At 34.8% G+C, this 11,450-nt stretch overlaps 1 protein-coding gene across 1 annotated transcript; it reads left to right on the plus strand.

Annotated features, from left to right (window-relative positions):
- Positions 1-1,004: 1,004 nt before the first annotated feature.
- Positions 1,005-5,251, plus strand: LOC145166952 (floral homeotic protein APETALA 2-like). Its single transcript, XM_079086006.1, has 9 exons — positions 1,005-2,255; positions 2,503-2,528; positions 2,637-2,667; positions 2,795-2,882; positions 2,995-3,140; positions 3,711-3,755; positions 3,859-3,950; positions 4,045-4,376; positions 4,840-5,251. The coding sequence occupies exons 1-9, from the start codon at positions 1,678-1,680 to the stop codon at positions 4,996-4,998; spliced, it is 1,497 nt and encodes a 498-aa protein (XP_078942132.1). The 5' UTR covers positions 1,005-1,677; the 3' UTR covers positions 4,999-5,251.
- Positions 5,252-11,450: the final 6,199 nt, after the last annotated feature.

The following is an 11,450-nucleotide window of genomic DNA, read 5'->3' on the forward strand; positions in this document are numbered from 1 at the left end:
TTACAAGTTTATAAAAACTAAAAAGATGTTCATTCTCAAAGCAACACAACTTTCTCATTTCACTATTTTACTAACCTTTACAAGAGTTTTTATTACATAACTAACTCTTAAAAGAAAATTACAACCAATTTTATCATTACCAATTCACAAAATGAGATGTTATATATCACAACCATTTGTTTGGGAAACATATGTTGATTTGATTATATTATTTATAGAAACTGAAGTATTTAGATAACTAAACATTTAACTTAAACATTTATATTTATGTAAAGAATGCACCTTGTGAAAGTTAAAACTAGAAATTGTTTTATTAATCAAATTTGTAAAAAAGGAACAGTATCATAGTACTTATGAAAAACATACGTTAAAAATTGTGTGGATTTTTAACTGGATCATATAATTGTCTACAATTCGGTTCACACTTAAAAAATAAAATGGATAATTGTTTCCATAAAATCATGTGTCGCAAAGAATGCTATTTCCTCTTAAAATAAATAGGTTTTTAATACCAACCTAGTTGTTGGGTTTACACTTATTTACTAGACCAAATATTATTCGATAGTCTTTCGGGTGTGTTTTGTATCAGCGGAGATATATTTAAATTAGCATCTATAGTCATCTGGATCCTACTTAGGAGCACCAACAAGGTCTAAGTTCATCTTACTAAATTAACTTAAAAAGAATACTATGGTAGGAAAGAAAAAGAGAAAAGGCGAAAATGGTTGTAATGGTAAAAAGGAAGGGTTGATATTGATGTTTTGAAAATTGAATGAATGAGAGGTAAGGTGTGATGATACATAGTACAGACACATATAATTAATTAACAATAACTAATTAAGGAAATTGAGTAATTAGTCATCTTTCTAGTCTTGGTGTTGTCGATTTCCTTTCCGGGATATATAATATAATTGTAGAGAGAGAAAAAACAGACAAAAACTAAAGTGTTTTCATTTGTGACTTGTTATTATTATTCCCATTATACATATTATACTTCTTTTTTCGATTTGGTTAACGTCGGAAAGCTGTCTAAGAAAGAGATGGTTCTCTCTTTCTCTCTCTCCTGCTCCTTCTCTCTCTAAAATCAATATATTTATATATGCATATAGTGTGTAAATGAGAAGATTACAAGGAGGATAGATAGATTTCAAATTGGGTAAAGTAGTACAATTCAAACAAAGAGAAAACGGGTTCACAAGAACACAAAGAGAAACACACATATACACACACACCTTTAATATAGTTAGAGAGAGAGAGAGAGAATAGGAAAGGAGGGAGATGGATTTGCTGCTTTCGGCTAAGGGCTAATGAAAACTGGCCTCGTCCATGCTGTATTCGGCAGTTGGTTGTATTGACCAGAGAGATTTTACTCACACACAAGATCTAGTGGGAGATGCACCCACACCCCATCTACCCTATGTGTGTTTATGAATATGTATCTATATAGCTCACCTTCAACCTATGAAACCCTAGCTAGGTTTCTTGTTCTTTGTCTTTCTTTTTAGACCTACCCAGAAAAGAAGAAGAATAAAAAAGAAAACAATCCCATTTTAATCATTATATATATATATATATATCTAACGTCTAGAGAGAGAGAGAGACAGAGATTAAGAGAGAGAGAGAGAAAACAGGTTTTTATTATTCATTTTTGTTTCTTTGTTGGCTTTGGACGGAGAAATGTGGGATCTAAACGGGTTTCCTGATCGGAGGGGATGTTCTTCACCAGTGGAAGGGGATGAAGAAGATACTAACAATACTAATAAGGGTAAAGGGGTGGGGTCGATATCGAATTCAAGTTCCTCCGCTGTTGTTATGGAGGAAGATGGGGGCTCCGAGGAGGAGGAATCGGAGCGAGGGAGTCCAAGGAAACGAAGTAGTACAGGTGATGGGAGGTTGTTTGGTTTTACTATGACGGAAAACTCATCTTGGGACAGCGATCCTCCAGTCACACGACAGTTTTTCCCGGTTGATGATTCCGAGGTGGGACCCACGACCTCCGGCGGAGTTGGTGAAGGGTTGATCTCGCCGGCTACAACTTTCCCGACTGCTCACTGGTTTGGTGTTAAATTCTGCCACCAGTCATCCGATCCTTTAGATGGTGTCGCCGCCACAGCAGATGGGTTCCTCGGAAAAACTACCCCCGCCGTTGTTCCTCAGCCGCTGAAGAAAAGCCGCCGTGGGCCGCGGTCTAGAAGCTCTCAGTACCGTGGAGTCACCTTTTACCGGCGAACCGGCCGATGGGAATCACATATATGGTATAGTATAATTTGCTTCCGTTTCCCTTTACAAAGTTACTTATTTTACCATTTTTCCTCCTTTCTTTATTCATCTACTATTTTCTTCTACTTCTATTTCCAATGCATTATCCCACATTTTAATATTTTAATATTTTAATATATATTTTAAACGGTTATACAAATTATTGCTCGCAAAAAAACACTCGCTATTATCATTAATCCATTCTTACAGAACTAATTATATTATTATTTCTGCATGATTCAGGGATTGTGGAAAACAAGTTTATCTAGGTACGACTGCAGTTTTGTTTCTTCCTTCTTATATATATTTCTCAAGATTTTATTTAAAAAAAAAAAGAATAATAAATGATTAATTTCTATTTCTCCAATGTAAAATAGGTGGATTTGATACTGCACACGCAGCGGCACGGTGAGCACCGGACCGATAACATTAATTTATTTTATTTTATTTATTTATGTTTAATTGATTAATTAATCACCATGAAATGTAGATTAAATATAATTAATCAAAGCTAGCGTATATATCATGGTTGCAGTGCATATGATAGGGCAGCGATTAAGTTTCGAGGAATGGAAGCCGATATAAACTTTAATCTTGAAGATTATGAGGACGACGTAAAACAGGTTAATTAATAATCTTCTTAACTATGTGTGTTTTTTTTCACTTCTAGTGTGTGTGTATTCGAGAAACACAGAACTAATAATTAAGAAGGTGTTGTGAAAACAACAAAAACAGATGAGCACTCTAACAAAGGAAGAGTTTGTGCATGTACTAAGGAGACAAAGTACTGGATTTCCAAGAGGGAGTTCAAAATACAGAGGTGTAACTTTGCATAAATGTGGTAGATGGGAAGCTAGAATGGGCCAATTTTTAGGCAAAAAGTATGTTTTTCCTTTTCTATTGCTTATTCACGAGGCAAACTGTTTCAAATTTTAAAGACAACAATTTGCTTATACATGTGATCATATAATAATACATCATGGTACATTCAATGTAAATAGAAATAGAAAATCTCCATAAATTAACGACATTTTTATTTATATATTATTAGTCAACAAATATCATATGATATTATATCTTTTTTCATTCCTATAAGTCTTTCTTTACATTTGTATTCATATAATAAGTTTTATATATTTGTATTTCGGATATATATTTTAGATATTTTAACAAAAGAGAAAGAGTGTCATTGTATTTATTTATATAATTTTGGAGATGCCTATATGTATAGCTACCTATGTAGCTACTCAACACATTCTTCTCTTTACTTTCAAGTTAGTTCTTTTTTCCTTTTCTTTTTGTTTTTGTTGTTACTCATAGATGCTTTTCCTTTTTCTTGATAGCAAGTAGATCAACAAACCAGACACTTTAGATTTATTTCCTTTTTTAGTTGATTAATAAATGATGTTCTTTTATCAAGTTTGATGCTTTATATTTATGTTCTTTAACAGGTATGTGTATTTGGGACTCTTTGATACAGAAGTTGAAGCAGCCAGGTAAAATAGCAATTTATTGATTTTCAAAGGGCATTATTGTCAAAGTTTAAACTCCAAGAGTCTTGAATGAAATCATATATAATCTTCTTATGATCTTATCTAGGGCATATGACAAGGCTGCTATCAAATGTAATGGAAAGGCCGCTGTTACCAATTTTGATTCAAGTATATACGACAATGAGCTCAATTTAACTGGTAATGTATAATATGTCACATTTTTTTTAACTTAATTTCGGGGATCTTTATTTAATAAAAGTAAATATGCTCGTTTATGTATTTTGTTGTACAGAATGTTCAAACAATAGCAATAAAGATAGCAATGTATCATCGGACCATAATCTTGATTTGAGCCTCGGTGGTAGCTCGGCTTCAAATATGATGAATGAGGGAGGAGAAAATGGTCATTTTACAAGGGATCATCATCATTCTGACACTATCCAATTTGGGTTTAGACCTAGTGGACGGAATGAGACAAGGACATCACAGCTTATGGACCATAGAAATCTTGAATCTTTTAATATTCCGAACGAAATACGTGGATACAAACATTTTATGAGACCCGTTGACTCGTCTATGCATAATATGTTCGATCCACCAATCTTCAACTCATTGAGTCATCAAGTGAGTCTTAATTTCTCTCCATTTTAAGCATCACATAATCATATCCAGTTTTTTCGTTGTTTTTATAGGTTATTATAAATAGATGTGGAAATCGTGCATAGCATAAGAATAGTCTTAGATATTGATGAGATAAGCCCACATAAAGATAGCGTTTTTGCATACTCTAACACATTTATTTTATTGTGAACATCATAGTTTTTCAATATTTACTTAAAACCCTAATTAGCTAGCTGATACCTGTTCTTGAAATTGAATGGGTTCTATAGTGATAATAAATTTTGATTATTTAATGTTGAACCATATATTATATATATACTTTTGAGAATAATCTCGAACAATAGAGAATAAAGTGAATGATTCGTCTATTTTAAACACATAATCTTGTGTTTTAACTAGTTTCTTCTTTATTACAATCTTTTTCGAGATTTAATAATATATATTTCTTTAATATGATGAAATGCAGATGCAGTTTTCCAGCAGCACAATGCAAGGAGGAAATAATTTATCTGCAGCATCAGTTGGTGAAAATAATATGAATGCCAATGCACCTCCTCTACACCAAATCTATGCAAAAAGTGCTGCAGCATCATCAGGATTCCCACAGCAAAGATTCAATGTTTGACTACTCCTAACCCCACCACAACCCCCACAGTTGCTGCACAAAAACGGTTGTATATGTTATCTCTTTGTCATGAATCATCATCACCACAAACCCCCTAAAGAAAGAAAAGTTTATAACTTAAGGTTAATTTTTATAGTTTTGTGTGTTAAAGTGAAGCAAGCAAAGCAAATCCTGATCCTTTTGTTTGTGTGAGCTTGTAAAGAGATCAATATTATTTTTTTTATGAGATCTATCATGACCAGGATTCCAACAATATCGATCAAATTCATTTTGTTTGGTTAGATGGATAATAACGTATTTTATATGGTTGACTAGTGAAGCATTATAATCATGTATACTAAAGATTCTTTTCGGTTTTTCTTCAATCATATGCTTTTAATTTGTTAAGAAAGAAATGTAATGAAATTAACTTTAATTGGGTTCACAACCATTATGGTTTTTGTAATCTCTTTTTCAGATTATCATTTGTAGAATGCGAAAGAATGAAAGCCTCAAAAGAGAGACAAGAAAATAAAATTAATTCAAAGTGAATTCATATGACCTCTTGTGATATAGTAATTTATTTATTGTAATTATTTGATCAACTATCAATAAAATATAATTTAAAATAACACATACTTATGAATTAGTTAAAAGGTAAAATTTACACGGTAGCACAATCAAGTTTGGAGTTTGTCCCGGATTGGTCATCAAAGTTTTTATTTTTCTACTTTTTATTTATTTTTTACTTTTTTTTGGCAATAGGACACTAAAGTCACGACTTAACCTCTTAAATAAGTCATTTTGCTCAATTTTCATAGGTTACCAGGCCAAAATACCTATGTGGGAGGTTATTCCTGATTAATAAAATAAATACAAAAACCAAAAAGAAAAAAGTAAAAAATAGAAAAGAAAACAAATTATAAAGTTCACTGTTAATTCGTTCATTCAACCCACCAACGAGTCCACATACCCCAAACACCAAAAAAAAAAGCAATCAACCATTTAAAACCACCACAAACGGCGCCAATCTCGCCCCAAACTGCGACACCTGTGTGACACATCCCACGACAGTGTTTCTCACCAATTGTCGGAATGGATTCCGAACAACATTAAAATCAATGTATGTGAAATTCCACCTGATGGATTTTCTAGGTTACTAAAACATCTAAAGAGGAAAATCTAAACTCTTAAGTTCATATGAAACCTACTTTGGATCTATGTTTTCTCTAATTGATAGCAATAAATAATGAACATCAATAACCTTAATAAACCCTAGGTATTTCGAAAATACAAGAAGGATTAGGGTTTACATATCTTAATCATAGCAAATAAATCTTATTCCTTTCCTTGTTGGTCTTCAGAACGAAAGCACCAAAAACTTAGTGCCTCTACTGGCTTGTACCTAAAACCCTAGAAACCCTATAATGAAGAGGAGAGAGAGGAAAAGGATAGAAATTTTGTTCCTAAGCTTGTAGGTAAATGTATAAGCGAAATTTGATGCCCAAGGGATCCTATTTATAGTTTAGATAACTTGCATACAAAGCCAGATTTGAATTTATCAAATAACAGATTTAATCTCAATTCAAATTATTTCCTTATTAGCATCCAAGAGGCTTTTGGAAACCCTAAAACAGCTCTGAAAACCGCCCACCCTTTGATGGTTCTAGAACTGCCTCTTTTGTTCAACTATTGAGCAATTACAGTTCACCACTTGGGCCTTTAATTAATTCCAATTAATCTCGAATTAATTCCAGATTAATTTTGATTATTAATTAATTAATTCTAATTGATTTCTTATTAATTTACTAACAATATAAATTAACAAATCAGTTATTTAACAATTGATCTCATATTAATTTATAAACCATATAATAAACTAACAGATCAATTATCTATTTCCAATTAATATAATAATCACATAATATATTGAAAAATCATTTCTCTCCCTCTCTTAATATCATTTCTAGCCATTTTTGGTTATGAGAGCAGCCCAAAAAGGATTTTGCTTCTATTTGCAACTTTATACCAATTTAGTTATGAGCTTAAACACCTTAATACAACAGTCTCTCACTTGGATAAGTCTATAACTACAATTGCAAGTATAACCAAATAGCAAATAGTGCGTTCCAAAGCCACTGCCGAACTCTGATACAAATCAAACGTCGGCCCTAAGATAAGTGATCAACTACTCCTTCGTTCTACAAGATATCGTATAGACAGAAGACATGGATTTAATTGAATCTCATGGTCCAAGATTATGTTTCCCGATTTCTGATCCATGATGATTAGATTAAGACTACTAATTGAACACATCAATTTAGTCTGGGCAAGGCCTTGCATATGGATGTCAACATCAAATCATCGAGGGGCCCAAAAGATATCACTTTTCCTTATTCAGGAAAAAGTAACGAATTACATTGACTATATAGTCATATCTTTTACTCACCAAATCATATATGGATAACCCGTTATAACATCATGTTACGAGATGCGTTTGGGCAACCCAATGCACAACTGATTCACAAAATATAAGCTATATGTCTCTGCTTTAAGAATAGTAGATATTATCTTCTTAGAATTACTCATGATAAAATCCATTGTTGGGGTATGAAGTCTTGTCCAACATGGAGCCTTACAACTCAGTGGATCACTTGGGGTTCATGGAGCATGTAACAAAGGAACAGATCATCTGAGAAGGGAATAGATCATTTGACAAAGGAACGAATCAAGTGCTAAAGGGACAAATCATCTAAAAGTGGTTTGGAGCAACTTGGAGTGACTCGGAGAAGCATGGAGTGGCTTGGAGCAACATGGAGCATCATGTTGCACCATGTAGAGGGAAGTTGCGCCATCTTTAAGGATATTGCACCATGAAGTGAGGAGTTACGTTATTTGGGTTCATGTTGCACCAAATGGGAAGGAGTTTCGCCACATATAGGAGATGTTGCTCCATAAAGAAGCCATGAAGGAGATGTTGCGGCACATCTAGAAGAAGTTGCGCCAAGAGAATCAAGTTGCGCCAATTTTTTTTCTGGTGGTGGTCAATTAGTGATGGTCAACTGATGATGGTCAATTAGTGATGGTGAACTAGTGATGGTCAATTGGTGATTGTCAACTGGTGATGGTCAATCGGCAACATGTTACGCCATTTGGTTTTGGTGATGGTCAACTAACACGTTGTGCTATCTTGGTTCCTTTATGAACCATGATAACCATGATGAGCCATGTATGGTTGAAGGTTCTAGAATCATCTACATGGCACCCTTTGATTGTTTAGAAATTAGTGCATTCCTTTAATGCGCTAGTTATGGATGGGCCTGGCCCATCATAATTAGGGTTTCTCATGCTTTCCTATAAATATTTTCATATCTCTATCATTGTATGTGCGCAGAAAGAGTAATCATTGTGAGGTTGAGAGCAGTCCTTTAGAGCAGTTAGTAAGAAAGAGAGATTCTTTTGTTTTGAGAGGTGTAACCTTTGTATGTGATTGTAATTGTTCTTAGAAGTTAATAAAATCCTCTCTCTCTCTCTCTCTCTCTCTCTCTCTCTCTCTCTCTCTCTCGTTCGCCGTGGACGTAGGTCACCTTGACTGAACCACATTAAATATTGTGTTCACTTGATTTACATTTTTTAGAAGTTTTATTTCCACAAACTCACCGAAGTTTTTTTGATATTTGTCTGAAGTGCTTAGCTTGTTTTCTTGTAACCCAACAAACTGGTATCAAAGATATGGATGAAGATGGTAGAGTTAATATCGACAATTTCAGTGGTCATGATTTTGGTTTCTAGAAAGTGCAAATCGAAGACTACTTCTACAAGAAGAACTTACATCAACCATTTTCCAAATGTAAAACTGAAGAAATGAAGCAGGAGGATTGGGAATTTCTAGATCGGAAGCACTTGGTGTGGTGAGATTATCCTTGACAAATAATGTAGCTTACAACATTGTCAATGTGAATACTACTCATGAGTCGATTAGGGCAGTATCTACCATGTATAAAAAACCTTTAGCAGCGAACATGGTTCACTTGATTCGACAATTGGAAAATCTGAAGATGAAGGAGGGTGACTCAGTGACTCATCATGTTAATGAATTTAATTCAATCTTGTCAAGGTTGATATCAGTTGAGATTAAATTTAAATATGAAGTCATGGCATTCATACGATTATCATTTTTGCCTGATAGTTGGTCCAATACAGTGACAATAGTTAGCAGCTCAACTGGGGGCGCTAAGCTGACATTCGAAGGCATTAACGATTTAATCCTTCGTGAGGATGTACGCAGACAAATTCCTAGAGAAGCTTCCAATAATCTTCTGAGTAATGAAGACAGCGGAATGGAGTTCAACAGAGGATATGGGGGTAGGGGAAGATCGAAGTTAAGAAGGAGATGTGGACAAAATAACAGGAAGGACATGTCCTGTTGGAACTGCAAAGAGAGTGGTCACGTCAAAAGCCAGTGCCCAATGCTCATGGCAGATAAAGGCCAAAAGGAGATGAATATGGCAGAAGAATTTGAAGGTGATGTGCTCATTTGTTTAGTTGAAAACTCAATAGAATCCTACGTCTAGGATTCTAGTACGTCATTTCATGGTAGTCATTCCAGAGATGTGATGCAGAACTTCAGGCACTACCAAGGGATGACCATATTGGCTTATAACAAGTGTCTAGATATCATGGGTGTTAGATATGTGATTCTCAAAATGACTTTGGGTACAGATTGGACTTTGAAAAATGTCAAGTTCATTCTAGATCTAAAGAGGATGTTGATATCATTTGGGAAACTTGATAATGAAGGTCATCATGTTACATTTAGTGATCAGAAGTGAAAAGTGAGGAAGGGAAACTTGATCATTGCTAAGGGTCAGAATCATGGTACATTATATATGGTGGATGTTTCTAAAGAGGAAGCGAGCACTATTGAAGGAGTTGTAACATCCACTATATGCAACAAAAGGTTTGTTCATATGAGTGAGGAGGGAATGATGAAGCTTGTGTCCAATGGGAGGATTCCAAATTCATAGATTATGACAGATAATTCTAAGCCATCTTCTATTGTCATACAGAAGAAAGTCAGTTTTGTGATGATTGGCAATCCGCCTAAGTTTGTGAAGTCGGGCTCAATTCATTCTGGTGTTTATAGTCAACCTTCAGATTCTTCAGTGGGAGGATCCCAGAATCATGCAAAACCTATCTCTAGTCAAAGGATAGGCAGATGTTCATGAAGCAGTGGGAGCTCTGATAAACATGGAAAGAGTGGGATCCTTGGTGAGAATAGTTATGAGGGTGAAGTTGTAGGTGTTTTAAAGAACAATCCTCTTATTATCCATAGGACCATTGACCAAATTACTCCAGTGAGGTATTCTCCATCAACCAATGACTTATTGATATGTAAGAATGGGTCAAAACGAGAGGCCTTGAGGATGAACTCCATACAGTGGGTGAAGGCTATGGATGGCGAATTCAGTGAACTACAGAACAGTCCGATGTTTCAGGTTAAGGATGAGATATATGGAGGAAAAACTTACAAGGGAAGATTAGTGATCAAGGTACTACAACATAAGGGAGAGGACGATTCTCTAGTTACGAAGATAACTACAATCACTTTATGTTGAATGTAGTGGCTTCTAAAAATCTACATCTAGAGAACCTAGATGTGAATACAACTAATCTCCTTGATGATAAACTGAAGGATACATCTTGAAGGCACAGCCAGAAAGTGCTCTTACAGCGGATAAGAAAAAGCTGGTGTTTAAGAAGAAAGAAAACATGTATGGCATGAAGCAAACTTCTAATCAGTAGTAATTAAATTTTGATAATTTCATGAGGAAGAGCAGGTTTAGGAGACGTGACGTTGACCACGACTGTTACCTAAAGAAGTTAAGTTCCTCCTATATCATCCTCATGTTAACTATTAATGGTGTGGTGATTGTTGGTTCCAACATGCACAAGATCAATGAGCTTAAGATACAGATGCTAGAGAGTAAAATAATATGAACAAAGGGGCTACTAAGTTGAAAAAAGTCTTTAGTATGGAGAACTCAACAGATAAATGTACTAAGGTGTTTACCACTAAAAATTTGAAGCTAGGCATGGCTTTAGCTGCCCTTCAAAGATTTTAAGGACAGTGGTCGGCATAGAGAGAGAGAGAGAGAAAGAGAGAGAGAGAGAGAGAGAGAGAGAGAGAGAGAGAGATTGTGAAGAATGGTGAAAACCATTAAATGGCAGATGAAGTTGTTCAAACCTTCAAGTGGGATATTATTGGGGTATGAAGTCTTCTCCAACATGGAGCACTTAGAACTAAATGGAGCACTTGGGATTCATGGAGCATGTAATAAAGGAACGGGTCATCTAAGAAGGGAATGGATCATCTAACAAAGGAACGGATCAAGTGCCAAAGGAACGGATCATCTAAAATTAGTTTGGAGCAACTTGGAGTGGCTTGGAGCAACTTGGAGCAAGTTAGAGAA

Source organism: Lactuca virosa, chromosome 3 (genome assembly GCF_052849685.1).
Source record: "Lactuca virosa cultivar CGN04683 chromosome 3, Lactuca_virosa_CGN04683_v6, whole genome shotgun sequence".
Lineage (NCBI taxonomy): Eukaryota > Viridiplantae > Streptophyta > Magnoliopsida > Asterales > Asteraceae > Lactuca > Lactuca virosa.

Bases quoted from the DNA above. Each gene is read 5' to 3' on its own strand.
- LOC145166952 (XM_079086006.1), top strand. From the start codon at position 1,678: ATGTGGGATCTAAACGGGTTTCCTGATCGGAGGGGATGTTCTTCACCA. The intron at 2,256-2,502 runs GTATAGTATAAT...TGCATGATTCAG, and splicing joins CGATGGGAATCACATATATG to GGATTGTGGAAAACAAGTTT. The intron at 3,756-3,858 runs GTAAAATAGCAA...GATCTTATCTAG, and splicing joins ACAGAAGTTGAAGCAGCCAG to GGCATATGACAAGGCTGCTA.